This window comes from Struthio camelus, chromosome 1, assembly GCF_040807025.1.
Source record: "Struthio camelus isolate bStrCam1 chromosome 1, bStrCam1.hap1, whole genome shotgun sequence".
Taxonomy (NCBI): domain Eukaryota; kingdom Metazoa; phylum Chordata; class Aves; order Struthioniformes; family Struthionidae; genus Struthio; species Struthio camelus.
In genome coordinates this window covers 97,142,519-97,155,541 of record NC_090942.1, presented here as the reverse complement: position 1 = coordinate 97,155,541, position 13,023 = coordinate 97,142,519, and the positions used below count along the sequence as shown (strand labels likewise).

The following is a 13,023-nucleotide window of genomic DNA, read 5'->3' as shown; positions in this document are numbered from 1 at the left end:
TGCCATCTGATGACTACAAAAACTGTCTGCCAACATTAGCAGATGTCTAGGCCAAAGTGATGTCCATAGAAAGACAAATACACTCAACATGCTTCAGAACGTATCTCCCCTTACCTTACCATGCACCAAAATTGTGTCCAATTCTACAATACACACAGCTACAGTTTCCAGTGTACCGCCTCCATATGACTGAAGTGTAAGGGTCCAATACAAATACACTCTGAATTTGTTTTTAATACATTAATTAAACCAGTGTAAAATTAATTCATTTACAAGTTAATTTTTTTTTACTGTGACCATGACATTGTAATAGTTTTTTTCTGAATACGTATGTATGTGCTCGAACTAATGCAATCATAATCGTTAATATATACTACTGCCTGGGAGCCACACAGTACCAAGGATCTGACAAATTTTCTACCAGAAAATCCATTACTATCAGAATATAATTAGGTTCCTGAGGCTAAAATTTGGCTTGTAGAACAAGCCAAGATTTGAATCCATAGGAAGGAGTCTTTTATTTTTGGATTCACTGTTTCTCAGAAAAGTTGTTTTGAAAATGTTTGGGATGGATCAGGTGCGTAAGCTATGGTGTCCAACAGCTGCATAATTCATCCCTTCCCCAGGATGCAGTCTGCAGATCTAATTGAGTAGCATAAATTCCCCAAAACATCTATATTGTCATTATCTTCCAGCTACCAAATTGTTCTCACGGTACTTTAGGAAACTATCAAGAAAGAGGAAAGATGCATGAGTAGGAAAGCTGGCCAACTTTGTAGGTATAAAAGAAACCAACAGGATTCTGCAATACATAAAAGGTCAGAGAAAACCAAAAGAGCACTTCATTAAACAATCAGGGAAAAGGACAGATAAAACCTAATGTAGAAGAAACTGATGTACTCACCTCTTCTTACTTTGACATGCACAAAAATAAACAAAGAGAGCAAATAATCAGTTTTAAACAAGGGAACAGGACTGCGGTACAGGGAAAGAAGAAAGTGTCTAAAGAAGTTAGAAGCTCAGAAAGGTAGAAGTCAGTACATAAAACGGTCCTTGATGTACTCAGGACACTAGCCAAAGAAATCACAGAACACTGTTATCTTTGAGCGGCTCTAGAGGGAGGGTCTCAGGCCACTGGAGAAGAGTAAACATAATAACTTTTTTCATAAATGAGAGACCAGTCATCCTAACTGCAATCTTGGGGATGAAAATGGAACAAGCTATTAAACAGCCAGTCATTGAGCATCTAGAAGGCAGTACAACAATCAAAAGCAGATAACCTGAATTTGTCAAGAGCAAATGCTATCACGTACCATTTCCTTTTCCGACAAGGTAAACGATCCATCTGAGTAACGGAGAAGCCATAGATGTGATATACTTGGTTTTGATAAGGCTTTTAATCTAATTTACCCGACATTCTGACAAGAAAAGTAGGGAATCATGGCCTAAATTAAACAGCAGTTAGAAATACTGTAAGAAGGAGTAATTAGGAATCCTTCTCTTGAAAAATGGGAGCCCATTTGAAGTGGGGTCCACAAAGATCAGTCTTGGACCTGGCATTTTTTTGTATTTTCACTATAGCACTGAAAATGAAATAGAGAACGTGCACTTCCAGAATCTGGGCTGATATCAAGGTGGGAGATGGTGCAAATAGTTTGTAAAACAGAAGTAGAATTCGAAACGATCTTGATTAACCGAGAAATGATGTGAAATTCACTCAAGACTAAGTACTGCAATGACGATCAAGAAATCAAATTCAAATACAAATTGGAGGAAAACTGGCCAAAAAAAAAAAAATCAGAAAAAAAAAAAGCTGAGTTACAGTGGATTGCAGTTACGTAGGAGAGCCCAATGAGGTACAACTGGAAGAACAAAGAATGGCAAATTTGGCACTAGGAGGTACTAAGATACAAGAGAAAAGTATTTTGCTCTGTCCAGCAGCAGTGAAACCTCAGTTGGTACATAATGTCCAGTTTAAATACCGTATTTCAGGAAAACTGCAGACAAAGTGGAAAAAGTGAAAAAAAAAGACCTTTGAAAACACATGATCAGTAGGAAAATACTGAGAGGACAACAACTGTTTAGTGTAGAATTACATAAAAAGAAGGAAGGATGAAGTGATAATCTTCAAGTTTTTCCGCATACAAAAGACAAATGGAGTACCTTCATACCCACCAAGGGTAGAACAAGTAATCACTGGCTTCATTTGCAGCAAGGAATGTATTAGGGGAAAAAAAAAAAATCAGTGAACTATAAAAACCATTAAGTAATAGACTGCTGTCTCGAGATCATGCAGCTCCTGTCACTAGAGGCTTTTCAGAACAAATCAAACGAATTTGCCATTATAAGTTTCTAGAAGTCTAGAGGTTGCAGTAAGATTCAACATCACTTTAATGAGTGAGTTAGCTTTATTTAATGACCTCACAAATAAAGGGAGGTTGAAAACACATCATAGGTATAGTGACAATCAACTGGAACAAAGCATAGGTTTTACCTCGAAGACATTGGTGTGAACTCACGAAGCACAACTTTTGCTGACATGAATAAATTCAAACTAGATTTAAATCTAATTTAAGTTTAAATATTTAAAATTCTGCCTGGATTGAACAAAAGACCTTTTAGCCCCTGCATCTGAAAATGAGCAGTGGCACTCACACTCCTACTTAAGGAACAAACGCTGACCTCGCGTACCTGTTCTGAAAGTAACTGCAACAAAGCTTCCACCCAGCCTGGAGGAGCTGAGAGCAATCTGAGCTGCTTGAAGCAGATATCTAAAGCTGAGCACGCTAGCATACATCAGCCAGTCTCTTACATGTATCTTGTATATAGGCCCGAGGGCAAAACGTGATCCAAAGTTTCTTACCAGCGTCGTAAAGCACCTGTACTGCGTTCCACCTTAGGCAAAGGGGATTCAGTCATTTTTTTCACCAGGGCAAGCTGAGTTTTCATTAGTGCCCTGCAACATCCTGTCATCTTCCCTGCATTATTAAGCCCAAAATCCAGGTAAGGATAACAAGAGCATCGCAGTCGAAGCCTATTTCCTTTTCAAAAGCGGTCGGTTGCCCTCCCACCAGAGCGCTCACGAGTTCCGGAACTAGACGGAGCCCCACTTAACTTTAGCCGCCAATTTCACCTAAAAACCTGTTACCAGCTCAGGGGAGCTCAGACGCACACAGAGGCTTTCCAGCTGGGTAACAGCGCGACACCAAAGCACCTTAAAATCACCCGCTTCCCGCACCTCGCGAGCTCCCGCAGCGGCGCCAGCCGACGGCGGGACGGACGGGCGCTCAGCCGGCGCTGAGGGAGCCCCGCCGCCCACACACCGGGCGCGGCCCGGCGCCGCGGCAGCAGCCGTTCTGCCGCGGCTCGGCCCCACCTCCCCCTCAAGGGCCCCGCGGCTGAGCTTCGCCCCCTCCCCAAACACGTCCGTCCTCTCGGCAGCGCCCCGCCTCCGCGGGCGGTGGCCGCCCTCACAGCGCGGAACTGGCGCCCCTGCCCCTGCCCCTGCCCCTGCCCCTGCCCCTGTCCTCGGCCCCGGCAGCGACGCTCACCATGGCGATGGCAGCGGCGGCGGCCGTTGGTGGCCCGGCCCCGCCCCGCCGTTGCGCCCCGGCAACCGAGGCTCCGCCCCCGCGCGCGGCGCGGCCGTTGGGCTAGAGGCGGGGCGGGGCCGCGCCGCGCCGCGGAAGCGCTGCCCGCGCGGCCGGAAGCGGGGGGCGGCCGTTGCGCCGCGCTGCGGTAAGGCTCGTTACGCCGCGCCGCCCCACGCCACGCCGCGCCGCGGCACGCACGGTAGGGCACCGGGCTCGTCTCGGCCCTCGGGGCCGCCCGAGCCGCGGCGGGCGGTGGGGGGAGGCGCGGGGAGCCGAGCCCCGAGGTTTTGGTGGTTTTAGGGCCTGGGTGGCTCCGGTGGCCGGTGCTGCCTACGCTGTTGCAACGCTGGGCGGAACGGCTGTGGGCTGCGGAGCCGGTTTTCCGCATGGGCGGGTAACTCCTAGCTCTGATTTGACTGGAAACTCCGGGGCGACAGCGCGAAGCGTCACCTCCTCTCGCTGCGTGCCCGAGGAGCAGCTGTTAGCGGCTGTGAGGTCGGGAGGCCCGGCGGTTGGTTGGTGGTGGTTTTCCGAGGTGTCCGTGGGTTGTGACTCCGCTTTGTTAATACAGGGCTTTTTTGTATTGGTTGTCGTGTGGGGGTTTCTGCAGAGCGTAGCATTAAAGCGGCTCTTCTTAAGTCGCTAAGAATTTGCACGTAAAGGCATGCTCTCTTATCTGCTGAGGATGTCTTCCTGGGAAGTCCGGTGGGTAACAGTTCAACAAATAGTGAAGTAATTTTGCCTGTAAGAATATAGTAAAAGCAGGATGTGAGCACAGACTTGCACTGAGACTTTCAACTTAAATAGCTAGGGATGGTTATCACAATATGAGCAATGAAAGTATAGGTTCATTGGCAGGTGGTCTCAAATGAAGTAGTGAAGACTAAACGCTCAATTTCAGGCTTTTGTTGAGTATTCTTGCCTCTTTCTGAGCAGCTGTGTTTTTTTAATCCTCTCATTTTCCTCAGAAGAATTAAGATCTATCCAAATGAATGAGCAATGGTGATGGTAAGCAGATCAGGATACTTTCCTGAGCAAGATGTTCCTGTATATGTAGCTTGAGTAAACTCAGAGAGGGAAATTTTTTTTTTTCTTCTGGTCATCAGATAAAATAAACCTAATTGTTGTAAAACGAGTCGTGGATCTAGAAAGCTGGTAGTGGTGTGTTCTCGTCTACTGTTTTCTTTTCAGGGCAGAGGGCCATAGCAAAGGAAGCCAAAGAAGTTGTAGTTCAACCTGTTCAGTCCACAGTATAATAAAAGGAGATGAGGGCTGTGGGAGATGTATCTGAGGTCCCCTGAATACCTGGGAGAACTAAAGTGAAAAAATAAAAGAGGGAGGATACAGCAAGCTCAGAAACTAACTTAGTGGCAGGTCCTATAAATTGGACAAGTGGCCTGGAGGGTTGGGAGTGGATGGAGCTGGGTGGATAAGGAAGGAAAGGGTTAATGGAGCTGGGTGGATAAGAGAGGAAATGGCGATTGGGGACATTCTGAGAGTACAGTTTTGCTGCTGGCTTAAATCAAGCATGTGCTGCCACGGAGGGCACTGACTCCTGGTTTGGCTGCGAATTTGAAAAAGGGGCAAAACTAGGAAAACACAGTGGAAGAGGGTAGACTGGAACTGGAGGAGGAACAAGAGATAAGAGTTGAAGTCCAACTCTTAGTGAAAGAAGAAACAAACGCCAAAAGTCCTGTAGACCTTCTCTTTCTAACTCTTAAATTAAAGGTTTTTTGGTTGTTTGTTTTTTTCCAGATTACATAGTGCTCCTTGTCTCTCAGGTAAAGAACAGGTCAGCGTGCTGCTAAACTGGAGTTTAGAGGTGGTATTAGCAAAGAGGGTAATCCAGGATTAACTGTCACTGTTATAAACACCTTTTTCTCCCCTCTCCCTTCTTCCTCAGATTTACGTAGTTAATAGAGCTGACTACTAAGCTAAACAGAAAATGGCATCTCTAGCAAAAGGTAAGTGGCTCATATGACATCTAGGCAGACTAGATTACAGGTATTTTAACTTAAATTCTAAAGAGCAGAGCTATGCTAGACTTCATTCATTTAAAATTATTTTTATATTTAGTTGTTAGGGAATGGTTATGTAACTTTATAATTGCAGTGAAAAAGAGCTGCCTGGGTGGAACAGTTACTTGAATGTGGATTTCCAATCTGGATTTTTATGGGAAACAAAGTTTGTCACTTGTGCTGTCATTGGTCTGTACGCTTGTCCATCAGTCCTCCTCTAGTCTTTAGAACTGTCCTCCTTCAGCAGCTTGAAAGTAGAGCAACGTAAGCACACAACTACAGCATTTTTCAAAAATTACTATTTGGATAGAGGACACAGACTCACATTACTGTCCACATTGCAAGGGAAAACAGCATGTCTAGCTATGTTCTAAGAAACTTTCTTGTCTAATTGGCGTTATGATAATAAATACAGATATATTACTATGATAATGTTTCATTTAGCTTAAAAAGTAGCCATTTTAATGTCTACTGAAACTCACTTTACTTATCAGGCACATTTGGGAATTCAGATTAATGGCATTTTTGGGAAGACTAGGGGCTATTGATTAGAAATGAAGTGGAAATGTTTGGTTGGTTTTTCTTAAATCTTCATCTGGACTACCAAGACACATTATAGGAGTTTAGTTCATCTGCTAAACTCCTTAAGTTGTTCATAGCTATCTAGCTAGTAGCTGCTTTTTGTTTAATTATGTTGTTTTTGAAGTGAGACTGCTCTAACTCTATTAGCTCCCAAAACCCAAAGTTTGCTTTTGGTCTTTGAGTAATATTGTTCTCCTTACTAGCTCTTTTTCATATCTGCATCTACCTGTCAATGTAGACAAATAGTCTACAAGATCTATTTGATCTTGTATGTCAGAGTGAAATGAAGATTAATACAACTCAGATTAATGACTTGTATTAGCAGTATTGATGAACAACACGAGATTGAGTAGATGATTTTCTGTTTAGATTTCTGACTTGTGCTTGATGATTGCTGCTGCAAAAGAGTGTCTTACATATGCTGTGTAAAATCAGAATGTTTAACTTTGAGGTACAGAAATTGAGGGATGAGTTACAATGAGACCGTAACAAAATAAAAGATGGTAAACTTTTCCTCCGCTATTTCTACATTTCAGTTGACTATGCCTCATCGCCCATCCGAGGACCTGGAGATGGCATGGAAACAGAACAGACAGCTGAATCAGTGGAAGTAATTGCTGAAGCCCACACTACAAACCATCACGTCCACCACAGCCCGCATAAAAAGACAGTCTCTTCCCTGAGTCCCGGCGTTTTGCAGCTTGGGAAAATACATGCTGATAAATCAGTGGAGATTGAAGCTGTTCGTATATTAGTCCCCAAAGCAGCTATCACCCATGTTGTTGCAACTAAAAATGCTAGGGTAGCTAGATCAGTGGGACATAAAGGAGACGCGTTCCATCAGTCAGATGGAACTGCAGATCCCAGGAAAGAACTGCTAGAGCTTAAAAATGCAGTAGAAAAGCTAAAGAATTCAGAGAAGAGGTTGTTACAGGATAAAGAAGGTCTCTCTAATCAGCTGCGTGTACAGACAGAGGTAAGAAATGAAAAGTTTTGGGAGGGGGAGGTGCTTTCACAGAAGTAACTAACTCTGGTTTACCTAGGCAACTTGTGAAAGCAAAAGCAGGATGGCTATGACAGAACTGCTGTGCCTTGTAACAAATACTTACGCTTTTGAACTTACCAGCTCAAATACAGAGAACTACTACAATCTAAGTAGTCTAGTGTTTCCTCTCTGCCAGCAGATGAAAGTTTCAAATGCTTAAAGTGGGGAGAAAGCCATTAGTGGGCTGCTGGGAAATGTACCTTTCATGAGAAAAGATTTTTCTCCTCAATCCAACTGCAAAGTGAAAGATGTTATACCATAGTATGTGTGATTTCTACCTAAAATTACCTGTGGATGTCTTGTTTAATCCTTTATCTTACTGATTCAGGACTTGAACGCTACAGAAACTTCCCTTGTTACTTAGAGCAAGCTTTTGTTCATCCTATTTGGCCACTGCTATAATTTGAACAAGGATATGTTGAACATGTCTTAAGTGTGTTTATGCTCACTGCAGTGGGTCACAAGGCTGAAGACACACACTTAACACTGTAAGATGTGTCCCACTCTGGAAAGAAAAAGGCAACTTATGGTTACATATTTTCAATAATTTGCAGTGCCCTCATAAGATAGAAGGGTTTTTTTTTTTTTTGGTACTGTGCTGATAATTAAGTCAGAAGGGTTTTCTTTTTTTTTTTTGGTACTGTGCTGATAATTAAGTCACTATAAGATAGTCTGGTCTAATTCTAGGTGAATCGGGAGCTGAAGAAATTACTTGTTGCTTCTGTTGGGGATGATCTGCAGTATCACTTTGAACGGATGGCTCGTGAGAAAAATCAGCTAATCTTAGAAAATGAGGCCTTGGGCCGGAATATGTCTCAATTGTCTGAACAATTAGAGCGGATGTCTATACAGTGTGATGTGTGGCGAAGCAAATTCCTAGCAAGCAGGTATTCTCTCTTACAGAACTGTTATAACAGCATTCTGCTTTAGTCTTGTATTACATACACCCATTGCAATGTCTGTGGGTGTGCACATATACACAGAGGACCGCCACAACAACTATACCGACACCTACTCTGAAGTGTGAATCTATGGAGACGATATGAAGAGAGTAATCTCCTTATAAATTTGTGTAATTCAACTTTTAGAAGGTAATGCAGGGGATCCAAACACTCCTAAAATCTTAACTCCAGCTCTCTTCAACGTAGGAAGAGAGCTTTTTATTTCTGATAGAACTGTGTCCACTTTAGGGTTTAAAAAATCTTCCAGGACAATTATCTTGGCCCATCTTAAGGATAAATAGCTTGATTTCTGCCCCTCCCCCCCCCAGTGTCATACAAGTCATCTTGAACTTGAGTTGGTTAATAACTCTGCTTACAGTGGTTTAGGGTTCTACTGGGAAGGGCAGCTCGTTATGGAACAGGAGGTGGACCTCTTCATTAAAGTTTAATTGACTGTTACTTTTAAGAACCCTACTGTTACTTCTGTAACCATAAAATAATGGGCAGCCAGAGTTACGAGCAAATCTTAAGTTGGTCTCAATGTCAAAATCTTATTTGACAATGAATGAAGACTTTTAACCTCCAAAGTGTAATTGACTTATGCAGAGAGTGACTTATGACACTGAAAATAGTGTCCTAGGTTTTTTAATCTTCTCCTGTGCTCAGATATAACTGCCTAAATTTTAATTAGTGATGCTTAGTGCGTACTAAGAAAAAGCCTTACTGTTTCAAGGAAATAGTAATAGAACGGTCTTCTCCCTTTAAGTTGCTGGTCTTAAACAGTTTTAGCATATTGAATGAATGGTAATTATTTGTGATAGTCTTAGCGAGGCAAATGTTATTATCCTAATTTAACTTGTTTCTTTAGCATTAATAGTAGAGAGAAGGGGATGTGAGTCCCTTCTAGAAACATTTTGTGCCAGTGTGGAGACGTGCTTGAAGTAACATCCTTTGATCTTGTAACTTTCTGGTTCGTTTAGATCTTAGGTTTCTTACTGGTAGCTTTTAAATGACAGTCTGCTTTTGGTTTTTACAGCATCTCAGGTACTGAAATACCTGCTTGAGGGATAAGTGCCAAATCTCTTGATGGCATAGCAAAATATGACGGCAGTTTTCTCATTTGTAGCTCTTAAATGCTTGTATCTAGAGCATATACCATCTTGCTGTAGCCTGAGAACTGAACTGCAGTGTCTAGCCATAGCTTCCGTCTCTAGACATGAATATGAGAAGCTGTGATTACAGCATACTAGTGGGAGCCATGTCAGTAAAACAAAATGTATTTAGCTTCATCTGTCGGGATGCTTGTTCAGCATCTTCACTTATGCAATGTATTTTAAAATATCTGTTACTGCATTTGTATAAAGTGATATAAAATTGTTTAAACTGAGCAAATCAAAACATAACATAACATTGCTAGTATGGTCACTTCATGTTCACTGTAGTTGAACAGAAATTGCTCTTAATATATGTCTTTTATAAGTAGGCTGATTCGCACCTTGCTTGGGGGTGGGAACAGACAGCAGCTTAGTTTAACCCTTAGTTTGAGCTGACAAATTACTGTCTTGTAGGATGAAGCTGACTTTTAAAGTGCTTATTTTAACTACTTATTATTTAAACTACTGATTGGAGACTTCTTTTGCAGGGTTATGGCTGATGAGCTAACCAACAGCAGAGCAATTCTGCAGCGTCAAACCAGGGATGCTCAGAGCGCAATTCAGGACTTGTTGAATGAACGCGATCAGTTCCGTCAAGAAATGATTGATACACAGAAGTATGAAATGTTTTCTAAACCAGACTGCTTCCGTGCAAACTTTAGGCCAGAGAAGAACCCAAAAAGACAGAAATTTAGAGTAAACTATGTCCCCCTATTCCTGGCATATTTAACAAAATCAGTTATGCTGGCTGATAGTGCAATCACTTTTCAGTCTCAGAGCTGAAGGAGCCAAAGAAGATTTAATTTTTTCATGGTCTTTACCTGGAGATGGGAATTCTTAAGGGCCACATACTATGGAATTGACATTCCTTATAGCCTTCTTGAGCTTTCTATTTTATAGAAAGTCTGCTGACTCTATTTCATAAAGTTTTCTCTATCTCCTTCCAAGATATAGATATTCTTCCACCTACGTTGACTTTTTAACGCTCATCCTGCCGGATGTCAAACAGGTTTCTGTCTTTCACCAGTATTAAAAATCTGTGCTGATGAGGCCTTGCCTTGCCGAACAGCCTCTTTGCCTCCTTGTCTTTAAATACTTAAACTTACTTTTTTGGTCAATATTTGACTAGTGCATTAAGTTTTGGGAAGAGACAATTTCTTTGAAGTGTGCTCTGTGTGCTGATATTGTGGAATACAAAAATCACTAATAGTGCTTGTCTTCCTTTCTGCACAGACTGCTGGAAGAGCTGATGGTTTCTCTTCAGTGGGGGAGACAGCAGACGTACTATCCTAGTGCCCAGCCTCACACTACAACGGAACTAGCAGCTGTGAATTGTAAGCTAGCCAAAGCTGTAAGCTCACATCTTCTTGGAAACGTTGGCACTAACAGTCCAAAAAAGACTTCAACAGCTGTGGAGTTTTGCAGTACCCCTGCTGAGAAAATGGCTGAAATGGTAAAAAAAACCCTTCATACAACTCAATCTCTCAGCACAGCACAGGCGCCTGTTTTCTGAAGGACAGGCATGCGTTGTGTCAGCTACTTAAATATATTTGCCTGTTTAGAAGCTATATGCAGAGGCAGCATGCTGAATAGAGCTGTCTGCTTGCCCTTTAAGAAAACAAACCTGGAACGATAAGCAGAAGAACATAAAGGACGCTTGCTGTTGCCTTCTCTGTTGCTAGCACTACAAATGACTGGGTCAAAATTTGTTTAGAGTTAGTGTGTCAGGAGGAAGCTAGCTAGAAATTACTTAGTTGAGTTTAAAAGTTGAATGGGAGGAGAAACCTAGTTCGGGTGGGAATAAGCCGTAACACTTCAGAAGTAGTTTGTATTGCCCCCCAAAACAGTTTTATTGACAATGAGTGGAAAGAGACGGAGAAGCTGTATGATTATCTTTCAGGATGAGGTTTCACTGCATGAAACTTGATGTTTAAATAGCAAACTAAACTAATGGTTTAGTCTGGAAGCAGTGGAATGATAGTTGAGCAGCAGAAGGTGCACAGTGCCTAGTTATGACATTATATAACAACATATAATATGTATAATATGTTGTTTTTGCCCGTTAAGTTCAACTCTGCTTAAAAAAAATTTTTTATTCTCAGTAAAAATCATACCTTCATAGCTGTTACAAAAAGGTGAATTTCATTAGACTTAATGGATATATTTTCATTATGAATTCTTCCGTCCATAGGTGCTTCGCGTACTGGATCCAGTTGCATGTACGGAAACATCAACCGAAGTTTCTTTTTCTGAGACTTCTCCCTCTTCCTTTCTTTCCACAAAGAAGAGCATTGGAAGGTTTCACCCATATACAAGATATGAAGATGTAACTTTCAATTGCTGCAATCACTGTCAAGGAGAGCTTATAGCCCTTTAGAAACACAGCTAATGCAGCTGCACATGCACTCTTTCTGAAGAATTACACTAACTGATGTTCAGTAGGCTTCCCTTTTTCCTATTTCTTTCCATAAAGGGTGGGTTTAGTATTGGAAATGACACAGTCGCTGTTTTTCTACCTCTTGAGGTTAGGGGCCAACAGGACTTCCCTGGCCTATGGGATACTTCTACTTTTAAGGCTGGAAAGCTACAAATGCAAGACCAGAAATGTTATGCCAGTCCAATTTGTAGAGCATAGAGATACCCTTGACTATTTAAGATTTATAATTGTATTAGGATATCTTAATGAAATTCTATTCAGAGAGAGATAAAAACATAACTATACCAAAGTAAATGAAGTGCTAAGAGGTTATATTTTTTAAAAAATTTTCAAAAGACAAGGGAATATAGTCAGCTGCATTTTTTTAATCTTTTCTAAGGTGATAGGCTGTCTTCAGTTCTACATTCAGCCTTTTAAATTTATTAATAAAAAAAGGAATGTGTGCAATGAGTTTTCATAGCTGTAAGTTCTGAAACTGAAAGCATAGTCAGTGTTGCAGTCCTCCTGACAAGGAGAAGAGAGGGCTGGAATGAATTCTAGCTATAATATATGAATAGAAACTGGTTTTAAATGGATTCTTGAAGACAGTGGGTTGAGATTATTCTTGTGTTTGGGTAAAGCTAGAACAAGGGCTTTTCCGTGTATTTTTGGCTTCTAGAGTCAAGCTGCGGCATAGCTCATCCTCAGCAAAGACTGTTACACCTCCTTTAGTTTACAGTGTTGAAACCTAAACTAGCTTTAGAGCTCAGCCCCTGCTCAGTGTCTTCCCGGATGCTATGGAGGGCTGAAGATGAAGCACTAAGTTTGCACAGGTAGTGAAACAAATATGTATTTTTCTTTACTCATCTGGCTTTATTATCTTGATGATGCAGGTTCAAGGCGATATACCAGCAGAGAGTCTGCTAAATCCAAATAAGTCTATTTTTAAATTGTAAAGTGATAAATAAAGAGAGGAAAGTTAGGACACTGCAAATACATATTTTAATTTTGTCCTCAAATTTTCACTGCTAGGTTTATCATATGCAGCTGGTAGCTGTCTAGTACGGGGAAAGGGTTTCTGAAACAGTTAGTTACTGTTAAACAATTTTTCTTTAAATCTCATACCATGATCAGAGTATGTAAGTTACACGTTCTTGCTCTTCGGGGCCATGCTTTGGCTTGTATGAGGAAAACTTTACAATAAACTTTCTTTGCATATGTTCAAGTTACCATTTTGGACTTGAAACAAGTGGGGTGTTTTTGACTCTGTGTTC

At 41.6% G+C, this 13,023-nt stretch overlaps 2 protein-coding genes across 8 annotated transcripts in view; one reads left to right on the top strand and one right to left on the bottom strand.

The window, feature by feature from the left end:
* The window catches only part of NME7 (NME/NM23 family member 7), a 98,810-nt gene extending 95,174 nt beyond the window's left edge, over window positions 1-3,636 (bottom strand). For 2 of the 5 annotated variants that reach the window (XM_068959608.1, XM_068959614.1), the window contains exon 1: window positions 3,552-3,636. In XM_068959608.1, coding sequence (XP_068815709.1) covers window positions 3,552-3,554 — 3 coding nt within the window. In that variant the 5' untranslated portion in view covers window positions 3,555-3,636. Of the gene's footprint in view, window positions 1-2,863; window positions 3,386-3,551 lie in introns of those variants that run through there. The other 3 variants (XM_068959602.1, XM_068959620.1, XM_068959626.1) reach the window with 2 other exon arrangements.
* BLZF1 (basic leucine zipper nuclear factor 1) lies at window positions 3,585-12,981 on the top strand. Of its 3 annotated transcripts, none has more exons than XM_068959648.1 (7): window positions 3,585-3,738; window positions 5,497-5,557; window positions 6,730-7,169; window positions 7,926-8,125; window positions 9,822-9,950; window positions 10,567-10,786; window positions 11,525-12,981. In XM_068959648.1, the coding sequence occupies exons 2-7, from the start codon at window positions 5,539-5,541 to the stop codon at window positions 11,708-11,710; spliced, it is 1,194 nt and encodes a 397-aa protein (XP_068815749.1). In that variant the 5' UTR covers window positions 3,585-3,738; window positions 5,497-5,538; the 3' UTR covers window positions 11,711-12,981. The 3 variants fall into 3 exon arrangements, with proteins under 3 accessions (XP_068815749.1, XP_068815740.1, XP_009673466.1); XM_068959639.1 differs by having other exon boundaries at window positions 3,642-3,792; XM_009675171.2 differs by lacking the exon at window positions 3,585-3,738 and adding an exon at window positions 3,795-4,601.
* Window positions 12,982-13,023: the final 42 nt, after the last annotated feature.

Excerpts from the sequence above, each read along its gene's own strand:
- BLZF1 (XM_068959648.1), top strand. Across the intron at positions 7,170-7,925 it reads AGCTGCGTGTACAGACAGAG|GTGAATCGGGAGCTGAAGAA; the intron begins GTAAGAAATGAA and ends GTCTAATTCTAG. Across the intron at positions 8,126-9,821 it reads AGCAAATTCCTAGCAAGCAG|GGTTATGGCTGATGAGCTAA; the intron begins GTATTCTCTCTT and ends CTTCTTTTGCAG.